This window comes from Nycticebus coucang, chromosome 6, assembly GCF_027406575.1.
Source record: "Nycticebus coucang isolate mNycCou1 chromosome 6, mNycCou1.pri, whole genome shotgun sequence".
Lineage (NCBI taxonomy): Eukaryota > Metazoa > Chordata > Mammalia > Primates > Lorisidae > Nycticebus > Nycticebus coucang.
Window position 1 is genome coordinate 109,276,033 of NC_069785.1, and position 20,686 is coordinate 109,296,718.

The following is a 20,686-nucleotide window of genomic DNA, read 5'->3' on the forward strand; positions in this document are numbered from 1 at the left end:
TATCATTGGTAAACAGGAATAGTTTGAGATCCTCTTTCCCTATTTAGATGCCCTTTCTTTATTTCTCTTGCCTGATTGCTCTGTCTAGGACATCCAGTGCTATGTTGAACAGAAATGGTGACAGAGGGCATCCTGGTCTTGATCCACTTCTTAGAGGGAATGCTTTCAAATTTCCCATATTCAGTATGATGTTAGCTGTGCTTTTGTCATATATGATTTTCATTATTTTGAAGTATTTTCCTTGTCTGCATATTTTTTAATGATTTTTATCATGAAGGGGTACTGGATATTATTGAATGTCTTATCCACACCTGTTGAGATGATCACATGGTCTTTGTTTTTACTTTGTTTATGTGGTGAATCACATGTACTGATTTGCATATATGGAAGCATCCTTGCATCCCCGGGATGAAACCCACCCACTTGTTTTTGGTGGATTATCTTTTTAATTTGCTCTTCAATTTGGTTTTCTGGTATTTATTGAGTATTTTTTGATCTATCTTTATAAGGGATATTAGCTTGTAAATGTCTGTTTTGGTTGTGTTCTTTTCTGACTTTGCTATCCAGTTGATGCTTGAGTAAGGAGCTTTGGCTTTGCTTGTATGTACTTTGATGGTGGTCTAGGACTGGTTATAGGTGTCCTTAATTTTCTCAATTGCTAGTTGTTTGTAGGCTATAGTGATGGTGTTTTATGTTCATGGGCAGATTCCTTGTCTTTCAGTGACACAGGAAGGTAGAGGTCTTTGAAATCCTTTCCTTATCCCTGTGGTGGTCTTCTTAAAGGTATGAATTATATTGGGATTCCCAGTTTAATTTCTACCTCAGTAAGAGTCAGCCAGTATGTTGTAATGGGCTGCACAACTTGTCTTCCCTGTCACTAGGTGACATTTGCAGTAAATAGCCAGCTGCATTGGAGTTTTTTAGTACTTGTGCCTGGCCCTAGTCAATCAGGAGAAACACTTTGATGTCCAGCATGGTGGGTTGGACCCTAGAACTTCCAGGGGACCCCTTCTTACACTTCACCATAGCCAAAGTAAGGTGGGGGGGAGTGAGACTGGAAAGGTTGTTTTTATGAGTATGTCTTTGGCTTCCACAAAGAGATTATAAGAGCTGTTTTAGCAAGGATCAAGAGTCAGCTCCAAGGCTTCTGGGGGAAGCCACTAGGGAAGGTAGAATTTGTCTGATCAAACCATAAAGTCTCCTCTTGGGGAGAGGTTCTCTGTGTTCACAGTCTGGGAAGTAGGGATGAATTTTCTCTTTTTCCTTTTCTCTTGCCTCACAGATATTCTGCTGTCTAACCACAAGCAGCACCCAAAACTAGCTAAGCTCACCAACAACGACACCATGGGTTGGGAGCTTCTCTGCCCAACAGCCCATCTCAGCCCAGTGCATAACTTTCCTGTGAGGAGAGTGTGCTGTGGCTTAGAACCACACTGCACTCTCCTTTTAGTTCTGCCTGCATGAACTCCTTGCTTCCAAAGTTCACAGATGTTTTCTGCATGCCTCCCAAGTAACATGATCGACTTTTGGTGGTACACGGTCCTGTCTGCATGCCTGTCCTCTGACCCCACCCCCCCAAGTTCAGTCCCTGAGTATGCCAGGGAGAAGTACGGTGCCCCTGAGTTCCTCATGGAGTACTTAACCAGGCTTAATGTCCCTTCACTTTGGGCATGCCCTCCAACATGTCTGTTGGAGCAGATAAGCAGGTGGTACTTGGTGGGGTGGGGTGGGGAGGTGGAAGGCAGGATATCATAGTCTGAGCACCCCTTGGTTTTCTGAGGAAAGGCATGATACCCAGTTTCTGTGGGTGCCTCAATATAGTGAGCATATGAACAGAGGGAGGCAGGGTTTCTGAGAGACCTGGCTCAATCTTCCCTCAGTGCACCCAAGCCAACTCACCTGGAAACTACCTTGGCTACATCAGGAGCTGCAAGCAAAAGAGGGGAGGAGGATGAAGAGTCTGAATGAAGAAGAGGTGACACTCTGGTCTCCCTTTCCTGAGGGGATGCCTGGCTTTCCGTACTCTCCTCTCCCCTGAAGGCAGTCCACCCTAAATATTGAAACTTTAAGATCACACAGTTCCCCTGGCACTCACTGGTACCCCTGTGGCCATTGCAGTCTGGGTTAGATGTCAAAAATTGTTGTGTGGAGTCCAATGACGAGGAAACTGAAGGGCTGAAGCACCCTGGGAAGGACAAAGGCATGTGTGTTGAAAAGCAATATGGGGCCCACTACCTTGGGGTGGTCTTTGATGAGGAGGAGTGACTCTAAGAGGGCTGACAGCCTGATGCTCTGTTCTCAAGAAGCTCCCAGTTCACTGGTGAGCAGCTTTTGAGCTTGTAAGTATAGAGAAACTCTCCAACAGTTTTGGAGCCTGCAGTCTGCCAGAGGTTTAAAGGGAAGAAAACCAAAAACCTCAATTTACCCTTTCCACGAGGCTCAAAGTTGGGGATTGGTCTCTGCTGAACTGTAGCTCCTCCTTGTCTGCTCCACAACTTCTTACCATTGAATCTCTAGTAGGTTCTTTTATTTCTCCCTCACATCTGGTGACCAAAGACTCTGGTTAGCCATTTTTCCTCCTGTCCCTAGTGAGCTTTGCTGTTATCATTTTTTAAATTTTAATCTTTTGTCTGCCATCCCAATTTTTCATGGTAGCAGCAGGAACCAGGAAAACTATTCAAGACAGCAGACTTTCACAAATTCAAACAACTTGAGACAGTTTTCCAGAGCTATCAGAGCACAGTAATGTGTTAGTTCTTGGATTTCTACCCATGTAGTTATAGTCACTTGGTAGAACAGGTGATAAGTGCAAAACACCTACTCTGTTTACAATGACCAATCCATAAGAGGGAAGAAACAATGGATCTGAAATACCAAGCCAGCATACCCAACACAATGCAGTTATTTCATAGTCCTTATAATTTCATCTCTGTCTGGTGTACAAACTCATTTCAAATTCTTGCCAAGTATAGTGGTCTCATTTCCAACATATTTATCTGCAAAGTGCCATTGGTTGTTCATAAGTTTTTCTAATTACAATTTATATTTATTGTTTGAATTAGTGAAATATCACTGGTGTGAGGAGGACTCTAATAACCATGACAATTGGGAATGGGGCCTGAAGAGTCTATCTACATTTGTCCTTGGCCTAGTCCCAAAATTGTTCTTAGCTTATGTCACTGTCATAGTCATGTCAGCACTTTGTAGCCTTCTCTATTTTGGCTTGCCTGCTCTCCTTAATGTTTTGCTTACATTTTTTTTCCTTTACTAATTCAATGTGTGAATTTTTGGTAACTAAAACTAATATGTTTTCTTCATCTGATATTAATAGAAAATGTGTTTGATCAATACTCCCCAAGAATTTTTGCTATAAGCTTACTATTTTTATAAACATTTATGTGATATATTTGCTACATGTAATGCCTAGCTATAATAGTATATATGTATAATATGTAAGGAAAAAACAAGTATTTATAATTTTATATCAATATACCAGTAATGAAGTGATAAATATCTTTCTGAGAGAATCATATGTGAGGTTATAAAAATGATTGATATTCTTCCTGAAAGTGGTATTGTGATTTATTTATTCACTCATTCATTCATTCATTCATTCAGAAAATACATCCCTTGGGAATGTAAGATGGATAAGAAACTCATGGCTATGGCTAGAGATGGAAAACATCAAAAATAATTATAATAATACTGTTAAAGAATTGTATTTTTAGAATGCATAGAGTATTATCATGAAAAACAGGAAGAGTCATTCATTTTAAGGGAAGTGGGGAAATTTTGCTGAAAATGACATTTCTGAATTATTACTATTGATAATTCATAGAAAAGGCAAAGCATTTTAGGAACTCTGCCAAACATACAATTGTATAAAATTTCAACTTTAGACAAAAATGTCTTTGAAACACAGGCACCAAAGACTTCTAATTTCATAAATTACAGATTCTATAACATAAGCATACTTATTAAGAACAATTACAAGTATTAGGTTTTAAAAAATAACATTTTTCAGAGGCATAGTGAGATTATAAGAAAGAAAAGGAGAAAAAGTTGTAGATGAGAACAACTTTAGCATCAGTAGAGAGTAAAGATAGCAAAAAAATCTGTTCCTTAGCTCAGAGAGTTCACTTAGAAGCTTCTTGGTTTGCCTTTAGCTCTGCATAGAAAATAATAGTCTCCCATGTTAATTTGTTCATATTGATCTGCATTTTCTAAGATCCCATAAACTAAGGGATTTACAGACATATTTGCACATACAAACACACACATATCACATACAAACACAAACTGGGGTTATGCAAGAAGTAAATGAAAAATCACTTTGGAGAAATAGTTCCCCACAATGGTCTCCTCTAAATTCTCACAGATAGAGCTTTGCTAAAAATGAGCTTTCACAATAGCACACACTGACTCATGCCTATAATCCTAGCACTCTGGGAGGCTGAGGTGAGAAAATCACTTGTTCTCAGGATTTCAAGACCAGCTTGAACAAGAGCAAGATCTGCCACTCCTAAAAGTGGAAAAATTACCCAGGCATTGTGGTGGGCGCATGTAGTCCCAGCTACTTGGGAGGTTGAGGCAAGAGGATTGCCTAAGCCCAAGAATTTGAAGTTGCCGTGGGCTATGATGATGGCACTTTACCCAGGATGACAGAGTGAAACTCTGCCATAAATAAATAAATAATATTTAAAAAATGAGCTCACAATACAAAATTACAAAACAAATACGTTGACAGTCTATCTTGAACAAGAATTAGATTACACACAAAGTAGTGTTAAATTATCAAAGATTTCAGGTAATATAAATATGTGATAGGTAATATAAATATAGACAGGCAATAAAATGTTTAAAATGATTAAATACATGTGGAACTATAATATTCAACAATAACATGTATAATAGGAAGGCAATGTCTGAGGTTAAAATGGTTAAATGTCCTTACATTGTTTAAATCAAGTGTGGGGATGCTTATTAAACTTGGAATTTTATGTCAAGTTTGAATATAAAATTTAAGAACAACAACTGAAAGAATAAATATAGAACTTCCAAAGGAGTAGAGAGAAAAAAAGAAAATTAAGAAAACTTGACCAGGACGGTAAATGGTGTCTTATTGGGAGAGATGTGGATTAGTATAAACTTGTGGAGAAAAATATGATATTTATCAAAACTCTTCAAGAAGACTTATATACCTTATTCTTTTTTTTTAATTAAATCATAGCTGTGTACATTAATGCAATCGTGGGGTACAATGTGCTGGTTTTATATACAATTTGAAATATTTTCATCAAACTGGTTAACACAGCCTTCATGGCATTTTCTTAGTTATTGTGTTAAGACATTTATATTCTACATTTAGTAAATTTCACATGTACCCTTGTACGATGCACCATAGATGTGGTCCCACCAATTACCCTCCCTCCACAATCCTCCCTCCTCCCCTTCCCCCTCTCTCCCCTTTCCCCTCTCTCCCCTTTCCCCATATTCTTGGGCTATAATCAGGTTACAGCTTTCATACGAAAGCTATAAATTGGTTTCATAGTAGGGCAGAGTACATTGGATACGTTTTCTTCCATTTTTGAGATACTTTGCTAAGAAGAATATGTTCCAGCTCCATCCATGTAAACACAAAAGAGTAAAGTCTCCATTTTTCTTTAAGGCTGCATAATATTCCATGGTGTACACATACCACAATTTCTTAATCCATTCATCAGTTGATGGGCACTTGGGCTTCTTCCATGACTTAGCAATTGTGAATTGGGCTGTAGTAAACATTCTGGTACAAATATCTTTGTTATAATGTGATTTTTGGTTTTCTGGATATATACCTAGTAGAGAAATTGAAGGATCGAATGGCAGGTCTATTTTTAGATTCCTAAGTGTTCTCCAAACATCTTTCCAAAAGTAACGTATTAGTTTGCATTCCCACCAGCAGTGTAGAAATGTTCCCTTTTCTCCACACCCACGCCAACATGTCTGGTTTTTGGAATTTGTGATGTGGGCTAATCTTACTGGGGTTAGATGATATGTCAAAGTAGTTTTGATTTGCATTTCTCTGATGATTAAGGATGCTGAGCATTTTTTCATATGTCTGTAGGCCATGCGCCTGTCTTCTAAATACCTTATTCTATAATTTCATTTCTAGCTATTCACCCTAATGAATGACCAGAGATGCACAAAACAACTGTTATAAAGGCACTAATTACAACAACCAAAGATTAAAAACAACCTAAATGCTCACTATTACCAATATTTTAAAATAAATTTGGGGGTTGTAGTGGCTCACACTTGTAATCCCAGGACTTTAGGAGGCTGAGGGGAGAAGATTACTTGAGACCAGAGGTTAAGACCAGCCTGACCAGCCTGAACAACAAAGTAAGATTACACACTCTCTACAAAGATTGAAAAAATAGGTTGGTGTGGAGACACACAACTGTTGTCCCAGCTACTTCAGAAACTGAAACAGGAGGATCACTTAAGCCAATGGATTTGAGGTTGCAGTGACCTATGATAATGCCACTGGTCTCTAGCCTAGGCAACACAGCAAGGCCTTGTTCTATAAATAAATAAATAAATAAATAATTTTGGCACATACTTCTAACAATATTCATTAATAAATTTGTCTATAAAATATTTATTAAAAGCTTGCCATGTGTTGGCATACTCTTAAGTACTGTACACATAGATTTTTCTTATTAATTATTGTTGCATAAAAATTATCTCAAACTTAGTGGCTTAAAATGACATCAGTGATTTATCATGCTAATTATATTACAGTTGAGGTGAGGATTAATCTCTACTTCATACAGCATCACCTGGGGCCATTTAAGTGAGGGCTAAAGTATCCATTTCTAGGATTGTTTATTCATAATGCTGTTAAGTCCATTCTGGTTGTCTGCTTAGAACTTAGCTATGGTGGAAGAACAGGTGTCTTGATTCCCTTCTACTAGAGCCACTTCATGGCTGGGTAAAAAGGTTGTGTATCCTGAGAGAGAGAGAGAACTGTAGTCTCAGAAGTCACATATGATCACTGCTGTCTTACTGTAATAGTCAAGGTAGTCACAAAGGCCGGCTCATGTTCAAGTGAGAGGATAGACTAGAGCTTTAAATGGAGAAGTAACAGAGTTATGGAATATAACGTGAAATAGGAAATACTGTTGCAACCGTACTTGGAAAATGCACTGAGACACAGAGGTGGCACCAGACAGTTAGATACATGGATCTGGAGCTTAAAGAGAAATATTGGAAGTGGATGGTACAGTTTGGGGGGATCTTGAGTACATAGATCGTAATTAAAGCCATGGAATTGGGTGAATTCATCTAGAAAAAGCATTTAGAGTGAATAGGTGAGTAGAGAGAGGAGAATTTTGAGGTGTAACAACTTTAAAGGAGAGGACAAGAAGTGTTCAGAGACCATAAGAAATGCCCAGAGATCAAAGAAAGAACATGGTTGTGATGTTGGGATAGGAAAGCAAATCAATGAAGCATTTGAAAAACTGTGTCCAATTATATTGAGCATATCAGAGGATTCTGGTAAAATAGGAGTTAAACTATCAAATTTAGGATGTAGTTGACCATTAGTAAATTTGAAGGACTGGTTATGGTGCCTGGGAAGTATGGGGGCCAGACTAATTGGAAAGAGTGTGAGTAGAAAATACCTTCAGGAAAGGGAAGTTGTTCACTCATAAAATGAAAGAGTTTAGTTTGTTTAAAAGTAATTAGTGGAAACCCTTAAGAAGACAAAAATTGAAGGTATGGCAGAAGGAGAAGGCAGCCCATAAATGGAAGACTTTTCATGGTCACTCACGTTTCAGAACAGCTCTTGGATTTATGTCCCACAAATTGGCAAACACTGAGCTAAGATAAGGTTCTTTGATTTGAAGGTGACAGTAGGGCTACAAATCATCAGAAATTATGTCACAATTTGGCATAGCTTGGCATCTGGACTGTGGCATCTGGAATGAAATTGGATGATTATTGATGAGAAGACATATTTAATTAAATGACACCATCAGGTAAAAAATGAATAGAGTATTGCCTTGTGTTTAAAGAATGTGTTTATTTACATATACATGATCCAAATAACCTCATCAGTGAAGCAGAATATAGAATATGTACTGAAAATTATGACTAGATTATTTTGTTGAAAGTCTTATCCTGATTAGTGTTTGTATCTAAAAACATATATCATTATAATATTATTGCATCTATTTAGCAACTAAACATTAATTTTTGTTTAATTTTTGTTGACATTTTATGAGAACATTAAAATTCAGTTTTCCCTTTTATGTGTTCAGAACACATTCATATTCAGCGTAGTTTACTCTCATTAATTTATGTTTGAATTTAATGGTCTAAGAAGTTCCATTGTTTGAATAATTATTTGTATGCTAAACGATAATAGTGTCATAAAATACAACAAAGCAAAATTTTGATTTAAGAGTGTTTTTAAATCTCATTATATACTAAATATTGAGGTAATTTATTTTAAATTTGAATCTATTGGACCAAAGAAAATCTTGTCCAGGGTATCACACTGATACCTTGACTGACAATCTATCCTCATTTATAGAAAACCCAAAATTCATACCTCCTAGACTATGATCTAGATCAAATAGGGAAATAAATGCTCAAAAGAATAATACTACATCTGTAAGTTTGCAAAGGGAAAGTAAATTGTGAGCGACAGAATACATCCAGGAGCAAAGTTATTAGTCTGAGACTTGCTGTAGCAGCGGTTCTCAACCTGTGGGTCGTGACCCACAGGAACTGTATTAAAGGGCAGCCGCATTAGGAAGGTTGAGAACCACTGTGCTATAGTTTCCAAAGTACAAAAGAAAAGAGGCAGGATAACAGACAGCTATGAAACAGAGAGAAGTAGATAGGATGATGCAAATGAATGAAAGCAGATCTGAGGTGATTAAATGTCAGAAAATATTGTTTATTAAGGCCCAGTAGAACAAATTAAATAAGTTGAATAGTATAGTGAGTACCAGAAAAGTACAAAGTCATAGGGATTATATTGAACAAAAAAGTAATATAGGAATACAAAGTAGAGAAACTTTGTACAGTAGTTATTTTTGAACCTTATATGGTAGTGTAATACTTTTTGCATAGACAATTTTAGGTAGGCAACTGCTCAATATTTGAAATAGATGAAAGCAGATGAGCTCTTGGGTTTGTTTATTTGTTTGTTTTGTTGGTGGGCGGGGGTAAGGGAGAGACTACCAAGAGAGGGGTCTAGGATTGTCCATCTAATGCTACCTCATCAGAGGTTCTTAAGCAAAACTGAATAAATCCTCCTAGCAAATTTATGAGTTCTAAACACACACACACACACACAAAAAAAAAAAAATTTGGAAGCCAAAACAGGAGTATGGCACTTTAAAGACTATGTAAATGCTCATTTTATGCTTGAGTAAGTTAAAGATACCTATGTGCACGACTCGCAAATCTCTTTACTTCCATTTTCTTGAACAAGTACTAAAGTTTGTATGTAATTCAGCATCAAATTGAAAGCAGTTCTTTGTTTTGAATTCTGAAGCTCTTCAATTTTATTTTTTTAGTAGAGTAAAATAGAGTTTAGGGATTGGCCCCCAGTTAGCATGAAAATTAGGAAAACATAAAATACGCAGACACAAAGAAGTCAAGTACATCCAGGTTATACTTTAAAGGTGCAGCGCGTAACATCCATCCTTAGAAAGCCTTGGTGGAAGATTACCAGGCAGGGTCCCGTCCACGTACTTGATTTATCAGGTCACTTAAGTTACACAAATTGAACTAAGTGAAACTTGAGATGCCCAAAGGTTAAATTACAATATTTCTTATATCTTACTACAAGATTATAGCCATTCACACTGTCAGAACAAGCCTTCTTGGTTAGTCAATCTTCTCAGGTAATCAAATTCCAGTTCCAGGGAGCCTTGAATTAAGAATTAGAGATTTTTACATTATCTACCAAAAATAAATGGTATTTGTTTTGTAGAATCTAAATTCTTGCTTTTTTAGGTTTTGGATCAAATGCAGTATTTTACAATTTAATCTTTTAAATCTATTGGCAAACAATAAAACTACTTAAACCATATAAATTTGTGTTAAAATCTGCCATTTACAGGTGGCGCCTATGGCTCAAGGAGTAGGGCGCCAGCCCCATATACCAGAGGTGGCGGGTTCAAACATGGCCCTGGCCAAAAACTGCAAAAAAAATCTGCCATTTACTAATTGCCTCATGTATCCTGATAGAATAGCAGTTTTACAAAATCTCATTTAATTCTTTCCAAACATGTATTATTTGTAGTTAATGCAAGTAAGATTAAGTAACTGACCCTATGTCATGTAACTAAGCAAAAATACTAGGATTTGAATTTATTTGTAAATGCTGCCATTTTCTCCCTACATCTTAATGTCGGTTCTATTCTAGTTTCACCCATTTGAATATAGGTTATGGTTTCTTAGTTTGGGCTTTCTTTTTTCCAAAACACATGTAACATTGCTAAGAAAATGTCATCTACGGATGAGGAACAGAATTCATTTTCTGTTAATTTATATTCTCTTCTGTTATAATGACCTTGCTTACATTCTATCCTCAACTTTAAGAGGCACAATGAACAAAGCAAAGGAAACACCTCCGGATTTTATTGATTTATCTTATTGAATTATGCTTCCTAATTTCTAAAAGCTGGATATTGTGAAACATAGATAAAAATGTTACTAAGATAATTTTTGAGCACTTATTAATGCTTCAAGGAAACAAAATTTATTAATATCACAATGAACTACTCTTAAACTCTTAACTACTCTTAACTACTCTTAAAAACTACCTCTAGGTTATCCAATACTCTAGACTTCTTGATGAACTTAGCAGTTGAAATCAGTAGCTAAAATCAGAAAACATGAAACTTTTATAACACTTCTTAAACCAGCTATATAAATCAATGAGAAACAGGACTGTTAGCCACACGTGACAAACCACAAGAATTTGTGATTCAAACAGACTTGTTTTATGCTGTTCATGAGTTTTTGCTCTGATCAAAAACTGAGCATTCCCTACTGTAGGTTTGTGTGCTCTAAACGTAAATTAGAAAAAGTCACCCAAGTTTGGACGAGAAATCAGTGATGTTAACCAAAGATCAAAATATGACTGGAAAAGAATTTTGAGAAGAATCCTTTTCTCTGTGTGATGCTCTTCATTACCATCCTCTTAGCAACCGGGAGCATGCAGAAAGGAAGACAAGGTGGGCTGCGCACCTGCTTCCGGAGGGCCTCTTGCTGCATGTGGTTTTGGAACTGTTGGCTTTTGAAAGAGCTTTGTCTTAGTTTAAGGCTACCTAGAAGCTATGCAGCTGCCCCCAATTTACTAAGCCTCTCAGATACCCTCAGAATGACTTTCCAAACAGGCTAACTTCTGCTTTCAAACATGATTCAAGGCAACTGTAAGATTTTGATAAAAAATGAAACTGCCGGGCAGTGCCTGTGGCTCAGTAGGGCGCCGGCCCCATATACTGAAGGTGGCAGGTTCGAACCTGGCTCCGGCCAAATTGCAACAACAACAACAACAAAAATGAAACTGCCACTACATTTCCCTCCCTCCTGCTCCCTGCCACACACACACACAGGTAAAAGTTTAGGCCCAGTGAAAAATGTAATCCAACCCAAGAACAGAGAAGGCAGCTCAGGCAGGAGGGCAGGTCCAGGTGATTTACATGTTCCTTCAATTAATACTCAATAGTTTCGAAAGTACATTATCATATTTTTGCATATAAGAAAAAATACAGAAAACATTTGGATTTATTGCACTGAAAGGTCTCTAGCATAACATTGGGCACATTATCATGGAAGGTCATGTATTACATTTTTTAGCCAAACTTCCCATTAATTCAAACTGGCTTTTTTGATATAGAACTCTAATTCATATCCGTTTTACTCAATGTAGGACTTTTATGTGTAAGTTTGAGAATTCATTAATTCATCGTGCAATTAATTGCCTACCACTTTCACTCTGTTTATCTTACACTAACATATTTGATGATGCAGTGATTTTTGTCTTTTAATTTAATAGAATAGAGACTATAAAGTCAACTGCATGTGCTAATAGTTTGTGGGCTTTGTTCTATCTCGTTTCAGTCTGTTCCCAGTATTCCAGAGGAGTATTTGCCATCTTTGGACTCTATGATAAGAGGTCCGTGCACACCCTGACCTCCTTCTGCAGCGCCTTACACATCTCCCTCATCACACCCAGTTTCCCGACCGAGGGGGAGAGCCAGTTTGTGCTGCAGCTGAGGCCTTCGTTACGAGGAGCGCTCCTGAGTCTGCTAGACCACTATGAATGGAACTGTTTTGTCTTCCTGTATGACACAGACAGGGGTAAGTTTTGCTTCTACATCTATATCAGTAAAACTCTAGTTTTCAGCATGAAATTGCCTTATGTAACTCATGTGATTTAGTAAAATATTTTGATGTCTAACATTGCTAAAATCAGAAAATGGTTGGTATGTATGATTATTATTTTTATCTTGACATAAAAAAACATGATTAAACAAGCTTCAGATTGTATGATTATTATTTTTATCTTGACATAAAAAAACATGATTAAACAAGCTTCAGATTCATAAGGTCACTTATGAGCAAACCAAGCTTTGTAAATTCATTGAAATTGAGATGACTAGGTGGATAAATAACACAAACTAAATTGATTTTCCTACTCTGACACAGCATCAACACAGAAGAATGTTGGTGACTTCTGATCATCAACATGTGTGGGATTTTTTTTTTTCTATACACCACCCAAGGAATGTGCAGCAGATTCTCTGGAGACCACCAGAAGGATGTCCTCTAATTCAACTCAATTGTGACACTGCCTACCTTGGGTTAGCCTCAGATCCCGCAGGCTGAGGACTCAGTGGTTTTCTAATAAGCATTAAGAGTTGTGAGAAGATGAACGGAGTAAAGATTGAAGCAGGCAATATTCGATAACATTCTTGAATAGAATTCTTTTTATGAAATGAATAGGGATAATAAATATCTTCCTCTCCCACATAAAAAATAATAACCAAGCAAAATAAATAATTTTAAGATATAAGCTACTTTCAAAACTTTAAAGTATAATGTCCTATACTCAGAAATGAAATTCCATTAAATGAATTCATCTTTATTAATGAAATTTATATATTTAATTAGGTGGAAACTGTGTGTCATTTAAGATGTCACACCAAAGATATTCCTAGTACTCCACTTCAGTTGGTCGTACTGAGCAATGGAGTCCCTTCCAAATGCACATAAGCTAATACTATGGCTTCTGCTTGGTCACCAAAAAGGAGGTGTGGTTCAAATCTTGTCTCCCTGATTTGGGTTATAGGGCAAGGTTAATGGGCTCAGAGGGCAAGGGAAAGCGTTAGGAATGTTGACTTGGTAGGGTCTGACTGGAGGGCTTCAAATCTGACCATGTGCACGAGGTATGTTTAGGTGGATGTGGACACTTCTGCAGAGGGCTCCAGCATTCAGGTTCTGGTCATGTTTTGCTTTTGTTGGTTGCATGGGGAGGAAACATTGGTTCCATATGTTAGAGGATGGAAGTTTTTCTGTTGAGCATGCCCAGGAGACATGACTTGTTGCTTCAGCTCGGTTTTACTTACAAAGTAATTCGGCTTTTTGGTTAACAGAGTAGGGCCAGTTTGGGGTGGTCCTAAGGTTACACTGGCATTCTTGGTAAATTTTCCTTGGAAAAAAATTTCATAAAATCTAATATCATCCATGTATTTTCTGTAAGGTTGCAGAATACTCTAATTAATATTTGGAAATATGGGAACTAACCCATATCACATACTGTTGTTTTCCATAGTTAACAATTTAAAGCATCCTAGGGAATGAATTACTTATTAGTGAAATTATCACTCTGTTCATTTCTCTTGGAAAAATCCTTAAGCAAGAAGATAGTGAACACTGAATCCCAATGTCAAATAATATATTCTGGAGTGTAGATAATAATATATTATATTCAATAATATATTCTGGAGGGCAGAATTGCTTCTGCATATTATCACTATGACATAGCTCAGTTCTCCCACACTGGGTGTGAGATGCTTATTTGATAACACGTCAATCTTAAAGAAATACCAGTGAACCTGTGTCTCAGGTTTTCCCTCTCCCTGTATAAATCAATCTACAATTGGTGCCATTTGCTATCTAGAATTTCTTAGTTCTCTTCAACTGTTGCATCAGAATGAATAGCTAGTTCTTTATATTGTCTCCTATTGTAATTCCGCAGCCCAACTTTAAAACAGATATTGTTATTTAAAGCACTAATTGCCCAAATGAAAACATACATGTCTGGGAAACCAGCCACTTCTTGATGGTACCATCATGTTTCTTTTTTTTTTTTTATTAAATCATAACTGTATACATTGATATGATCATGGGGCATCATACACTCGCTTCATAAACCATTTGACACATTTTTATCACAGTGGTTAACATAGCCTTTCCGGCGTTATCTCAGTTACTGTGCCAAAACATTTACATTCTACATTTACCAAGTTTCGCAAATACCCCTGTAATATGCACCACAGGTGTGATCCCACCGATCCCCCTCCCTCTACCCACCCCCACCTTTCCCACTTCCCCCTATTGTTAAGTTGTAGCTGGGTTATAGCTTTCATGTGAGAGTCCCAAATTAGTTTCATAGTAGGGCTGTGTACATTGGGTACTTTTTCTTCCATTCTTGAGATACTTTCTAAGAAGAATATGTTCCAGCTCCATCCATGTAAACATGAAAGAGGTAAAGTCTCCATCTTTCTTTAAGGCTGCATAGTATTCCATGGTATACATATACCACAATTTATTAATCCATTCGTGGAACGATGGGCACTTGGGCTTTTTCCATGACTTAGCTATTATGAATTGGGCTGCAATAAACATTCTGGTACAAATATCTTTGTTATGTTGTGATTTTTGGTCTTCTGGGTATATGCCCAGCAGAGGAATTACAGGATTGAATGGCAGATCTATTTTTAGATCTCTGAGTGTTCTCCATATATCTTTCCAAAAGGAATGTATTAATTTGCATTCCCACCAGCAGTGCAGAAGTGTTCCCTTTTCTCCGCATCCACGCCAACATCTCTGGTCTTGAGATTTTGTGATATAGTCTAGTCTCATTGGAGTTAGATGATATCTCAAAGTAGTTTTGATTTGCATTTCTCTGATGATTAAAGATGATGAGCATTTTTTAATATGTCTGAAGGCCGTGCGCCTGTCTTCTTCAGAGAAGTTTCTCTTCATACTACCCAAAGCAATATATAATTTCAACACACTCCCTATTAAAGCTCCACTGTCATATTTTAAAGATCTTGAAAAAACATTACTTCATTTTATATGGAATCAGAAAAAACCTCGAATAGCCAAGACATTACTCAGAAATAAAAACAAAACAGGAGGAATCACACTACCAGACCTCAGACTTTACTACAAATCGATAGTGATCAAAACAGCATGGTATTGGCACAAAAACAGAGAAGTAGATATCTGGAACAGAATAGAGAACCAAGAGATGAATCCAGCTACTTACCGCTATTTGATTTTTGACAAGCCAATTAAAAACATTCAGTGGGGAAAAGATTCCCTATTTAACAAATGGTGCTGGGTGAACTGGCTGGCAACCTGCAGAAGACTGAAATTGGACCCACACCTTTTACCATTAACTAAGATAGACTCTCATTGGATTAAAGATTTAAACTTAAGACATGAAACTATAAAAATACTAGAGGAGAATGCAGGGAAAACCCTTGAAGAAATTGGTCTGGGTGAGTATTTCATGAGGAGAACCCCCCGGGCAATTGAAGCAGCTTCAAAAATACACTATTGGGACTTGATCAAACTAAAAAGTTTCTGCACAGCTAAGAACACAGTAAGCAAAGCAAGCAGACAGCCCTCAGAATGGGAGAAGATATTTGCAGGGTATATCTCTGACAAAGGTTTAATAACCAGAATCCACAGAGAACTCAAACGCATCAGCAAGAAAAAAACAAGGGATCCCATCGCAGGCTGGGCATGTTTCTTAACATTCCGGTTTTAATCAAGTACTCTCAAAGTAGAAGAACAATGCTTTTTCTTAGAAACTGCTGTGCTCTTTTCATAAACTTAGGATCATATGCTCAATTTATTTCCTCTTAGATACTGTGTTTATAATGATACATCACTCTGACCAACTGAGGTGTGAACCTCAATTATGAACATGTGATTAACTTTTATTACAAATAAAGTTAGCCGAGAGTAATTTATACTCTCTTACCATAAAGAAACAAAAAGAATAAATTCCTGTGCATATCAACATTAACACATGATATTTACAAAATAATATACAAAAACCAAGTGTAAAGAAATAAGGTAGTATGTTTTGTACCTGTAATTCTCTACTGCTATCATGAACTGATTAAATATTTTTCCTGTTTTAAGTAGCTTTCGTAATATGACCATGAATATCTTCATAAATTTGAGTGGAACTTTATTCTGCATCACAAATCCTTATTTGAAATAAAATATTTTGCTAGGACACTAGATCATTTCTGCAGTCTTGATCCCTGTAGTGCCAAATCCTCTCTCAAAATGCAATGTAAATATTCCATCACACTTTAAATGTGGAGTTTTTATATTGAATTATGGCAATTAAAGAAATGATACTTTAATTCCTCTAAGAGACCGTGTTCTGGTCCTGATCTGTTATTAATTAGCTGTGTGAACTTGCCTCTACAGTACTTTTGCATACACTGATTTTTAAAAGGGGGAGAGGCTTAACTGTATTATCTTCAAGCTCTATTCAAATTATCTTTAAGGTTTCATTTCATTTTTAAATTTAAATATTATATTCCTTAACTAGAAATGGTGAACAGAAAGAGGAAGACAGGACCTGGCACAGTGACCTCTATCAGCAAACCCTGATTCTGCTCACAGGGCTGCCTTCCAAGACGATGAAAAGCGTTCCTTTGTGCATTCGTTACACATATGTGTTTAACATCCAATGAGTAATGACTTTTCTATTCATCGAGGTGTTGGGCACCTTGATAGGTACTGAGAATTCAACGATGAGAAAGACACTACTGAAAATAAATGAAGTCACTTGCTGTGACTCATTAGGAAACAGTACATAACACTCTGCTTGAAACCAGGAACTGGCCTTTGATACATAGCTTGGTATTTTAAAATTTTAGTTTGGAACACAGCTGTTTCCCAAAAATATCATTGCTTTTGGGGGATAAATACTGAGCAAACATCACTTAAACACAAACTTTTATAAGATTTTTGAGTTAATAAAGAAAGTAGTTCTATATCTACACTGCCCAAGGAAACTTTCTGTGATGGTGGAACTGTTCTGTAATCTGAGTTGTCAAATACAGTAATCATAACCACATGAAACTGTTGAGGGCTTGAAATGTAAATTATGCAGCTGAGGAACTGAATTTTCAATTTTATGTAATTTTAAATAAATTGAATTTAAATAGCCACATTTGTCTAGTGGCTACTGTATTGGACAACACAGCGTGTCTCACCACTGAACTCATATGAAATAACATGTCACTTTCAGTGAAATTTCCAAGTATCTTCTAGACTTCGATTTTACTATGTAAGAAAACAACATAGTAAAAATCTCGTGCTCCATGCTTTGATGATTTTCACATTGCATGGTGAGTACATGTACATCTTTCCTCCCCCAGAAGTGTGAGTGCCACTCTCGTAATTATTACATCTTACTACATTTAGACTTTTCGTGTCTGGCATAGTAACCTCTGACACATAAGCTATGGCTATGAGGTGAATTAAAGAATTAATATAGTAAAATGCTTAGCAGTAAGTATCAACTTTGGGATGTAACAATCATATAATTCATTTTGGATTAATGGCGCTTTATTATAATAGATCAAATGGTTAACAGAGCAGCTAAAATGAAGACCTCACCTGGAGAGGTGCTACATGGATTAAATGTAATTTCCTTTTCATACAAAATGTCGAGCAGGCTGAAACATAATATTCATGATTTCTGCCTAATTAAACTAAATATTTAGAAAGAAAAATTTAAAAATAAATTCTGGCAATTTCTTGAAATTTTCTTCAAATCTAATTTCTTCAAATCTGATTAACATGACATAATTCTCTTTGGGTGAAAAAGACATTAATTTGAACATATACAATGCAAGTAGTGGTTATTTTTCTATTTAAAATAGATCTTTTCAGAGTTTCAAAGGAATATATTTTTATCTGTGTTTATCTCACAAAAATTTAAATGTCTGTAAGGTACTTATGGTTGAGAGAGAGATGAGAAAAACAGTCCTAATATTTTCTCTCTTTTAGTGATCCCTGTGTAATTTTTTAAAACCATTCTGACGGCCAAAAATTTAGATGTCACATCCGGAGTCTGCAGTGGCAGATAATGACCTTGCTTTACCGAATCCTGGTTCTGTTTACTGCTTAATGCTCGACATTTTACTCACATTAGTGCTTTTGAGGCTCATGGTATTATTTTAGGGGCTCCAAAATATCTTGTACACAATATATTAATAAATTTAACAACATTATGTAAACTGTTCCTAAGAGAGATATATTTGGCAAGGCATAAAGCAGAAAAATTTTCTTTGGCTTGTTTTGGCTTGTGTTTCTTGTTAGTCTTTTTTTTTTTTTTTTTATAAAAATGTATTCTACACATTGCATAACATATTTTCAGAAACCCAGGAAACAAAGTCGTGGAAGGCGTGATATATTCCGTGCTGAAGCAGTGCAGGAGGGCAGGGGACAGAAAGGAGAGAGAGGAGTGCATTTCTGTGGGATGGGGGATGGGGCTTATTGTTTCTACTCTTCTCGGTTAACTGTATACATGTCTTTTATTTTTAAATGGCCTTAAATCCTTTTGCAAAAATAGTTAAGATCTAACAGGAAAAGAAACAAATGAAGAGGGAGAGGCCTGAAGCACCTTTAAATGATGTCTCTTTATTCCCCTGAAGTCTGTAAAAATCACTCTGCTGCTTAGTGTGTGTCACACTTTATGGGGGCAAGACATGATTGCAAGAGGGACTTTACCTAACAATTGCAATCAGTGTAACTGGCTTATTGTACCCTCAATGAATCCCCAACAATAAAAAAAAAAATCACTCTGCGAACCCTCCTATCTTCCTTTTGGGTTCTCAACTCTAATTCTCCTCATCTCCATTTTCTTCTTGCATTGTCACATTATTTTGTGTTTTCCCATTTTCTCCTCCTTCCCTAGGAACCCAGAGTAATGGGAAGATAGAGCAACATTGTTACAGGCATGCTGGGAACCTCAAGTTTTCTCTCCTCTGTTAGCAGATCTGAATGCTGTGGTGATTCGTTTTAACTGTCAATTTGACTAAAGGTTGCCCAGATAACCACGAAGAAAACATTATTTCTGGGTGTGTCTGTGAGGCTGTCTCCAGAGAACATTAGTATTTGCATGGGTAGGTAGTATACAGTATAGGTGGTGTCATCCAATCTGTTGAGGGTCTTTGAGGGTCTGAATAGAACAGGAAGTCAGAGGAAGGGTGAATTGGTTCTCTTTGCTTGAGCTGGCCGTCCAGCCTCTGCCCTGGTACATCAGCATTCCTGGCTCTGAGCTGTTGGGACTTGGACTGAGACTTACACCATTGGCCCCTCTGGTTCTCAAGGTTTAGGCTTGGACTGAAATTACACCACTGATTTTATTTGGCCTCCAGTGCGCAGAGAACAGGGAGAAAATTATGGGAATTTTCTACCTCCATAATCACATAAGCCAATCCCTCATAATATATCTCTTTTTGTCTGTCTATCTATCTATCTATCCATCCATCCGTCCATCTATACTATTGGTTCTGTTTCTCTGGAAGTCCCTGACTAATAAGATGCCTAAAAACTCCCTTAAACTCTTATTCATAAGTAATGCGGCAGGATGACAAGGCCAGTACTAAGGAATATAGCATATCATCATCAATTCATATCAAATAAAATTACTGGTATCCGCTCTCTCTTCAAAATCTCATTCAGATAAGCGTAGGATGGAGAGGATTAGGAGTAACCTTATGTCTATAACGTGAACTTGGGGCCACCCGGAGAGGAGTGTCCCACGTATGCAGGGCAGATCGCAAATAATGCATCGTTCTTTTTCTCCTCCCTATCTCCGATTCCTAATCAACCACACCTGCTAATACTTTGCCAACACACATCTATCATTGAGCCACTTAACATTCTTTTGGTTCATTTTTTTCTTATAAATTTAGAAACAATAGCAAAACAGAGTTAATTGACATTAAATTCAGGAAAAGTGAGAATCTTTCAGATTCTAACCTGGTATTATCCCTAAAAGGGATAAATAATTTATCTTTAATACTTGATAGTGTTAAAACCTATTCTCCTAACCCAGAAAAGAAAATTTTGAAGTCTAATGCCCTCAATAGGCTAAAGAGGAGTTCTCTTTTTTAAATCCCCTGTGAAGACTCTCTGGCAATTATCTGTGTTTATAGAGAACCCATCAGGATTTAGATTATTCTTTAAAACTCATCCAAGTATATTTGCTTATAAATTCTTATTATATATGTGTAGCCAGACTGACAAGTCAAACATTTGCTTGTTGCCAACTGTCCATGAGGATACTGCATTTCAACAAGCAGACAAGACTTCACTGCGTCTTCCAAACTCCAAACACGGA

At 36.9% G+C, this 20,686-nt stretch overlaps 1 protein-coding gene across 8 annotated transcripts in view; it reads left to right on the forward strand.

Moving 5' to 3' along the window:
* Window positions 1-20,686, forward strand: part of GRIA4 (glutamate ionotropic receptor AMPA type subunit 4) — a 441,346-nt gene that overhangs the window by 162,201 nt on the left and 258,459 nt on the right. For all 8 annotated transcript variants that reach the window (XM_053594958.1, XM_053594959.1, XM_053594956.1 and 5 more), the window contains one exon: window positions 12,133-12,372. In XM_053594958.1, coding sequence (XP_053450933.1) covers window positions 12,133-12,372 — 240 coding nt within the window. The remainder of the gene's footprint in view (window positions 1-12,132; window positions 12,373-20,686) is intronic.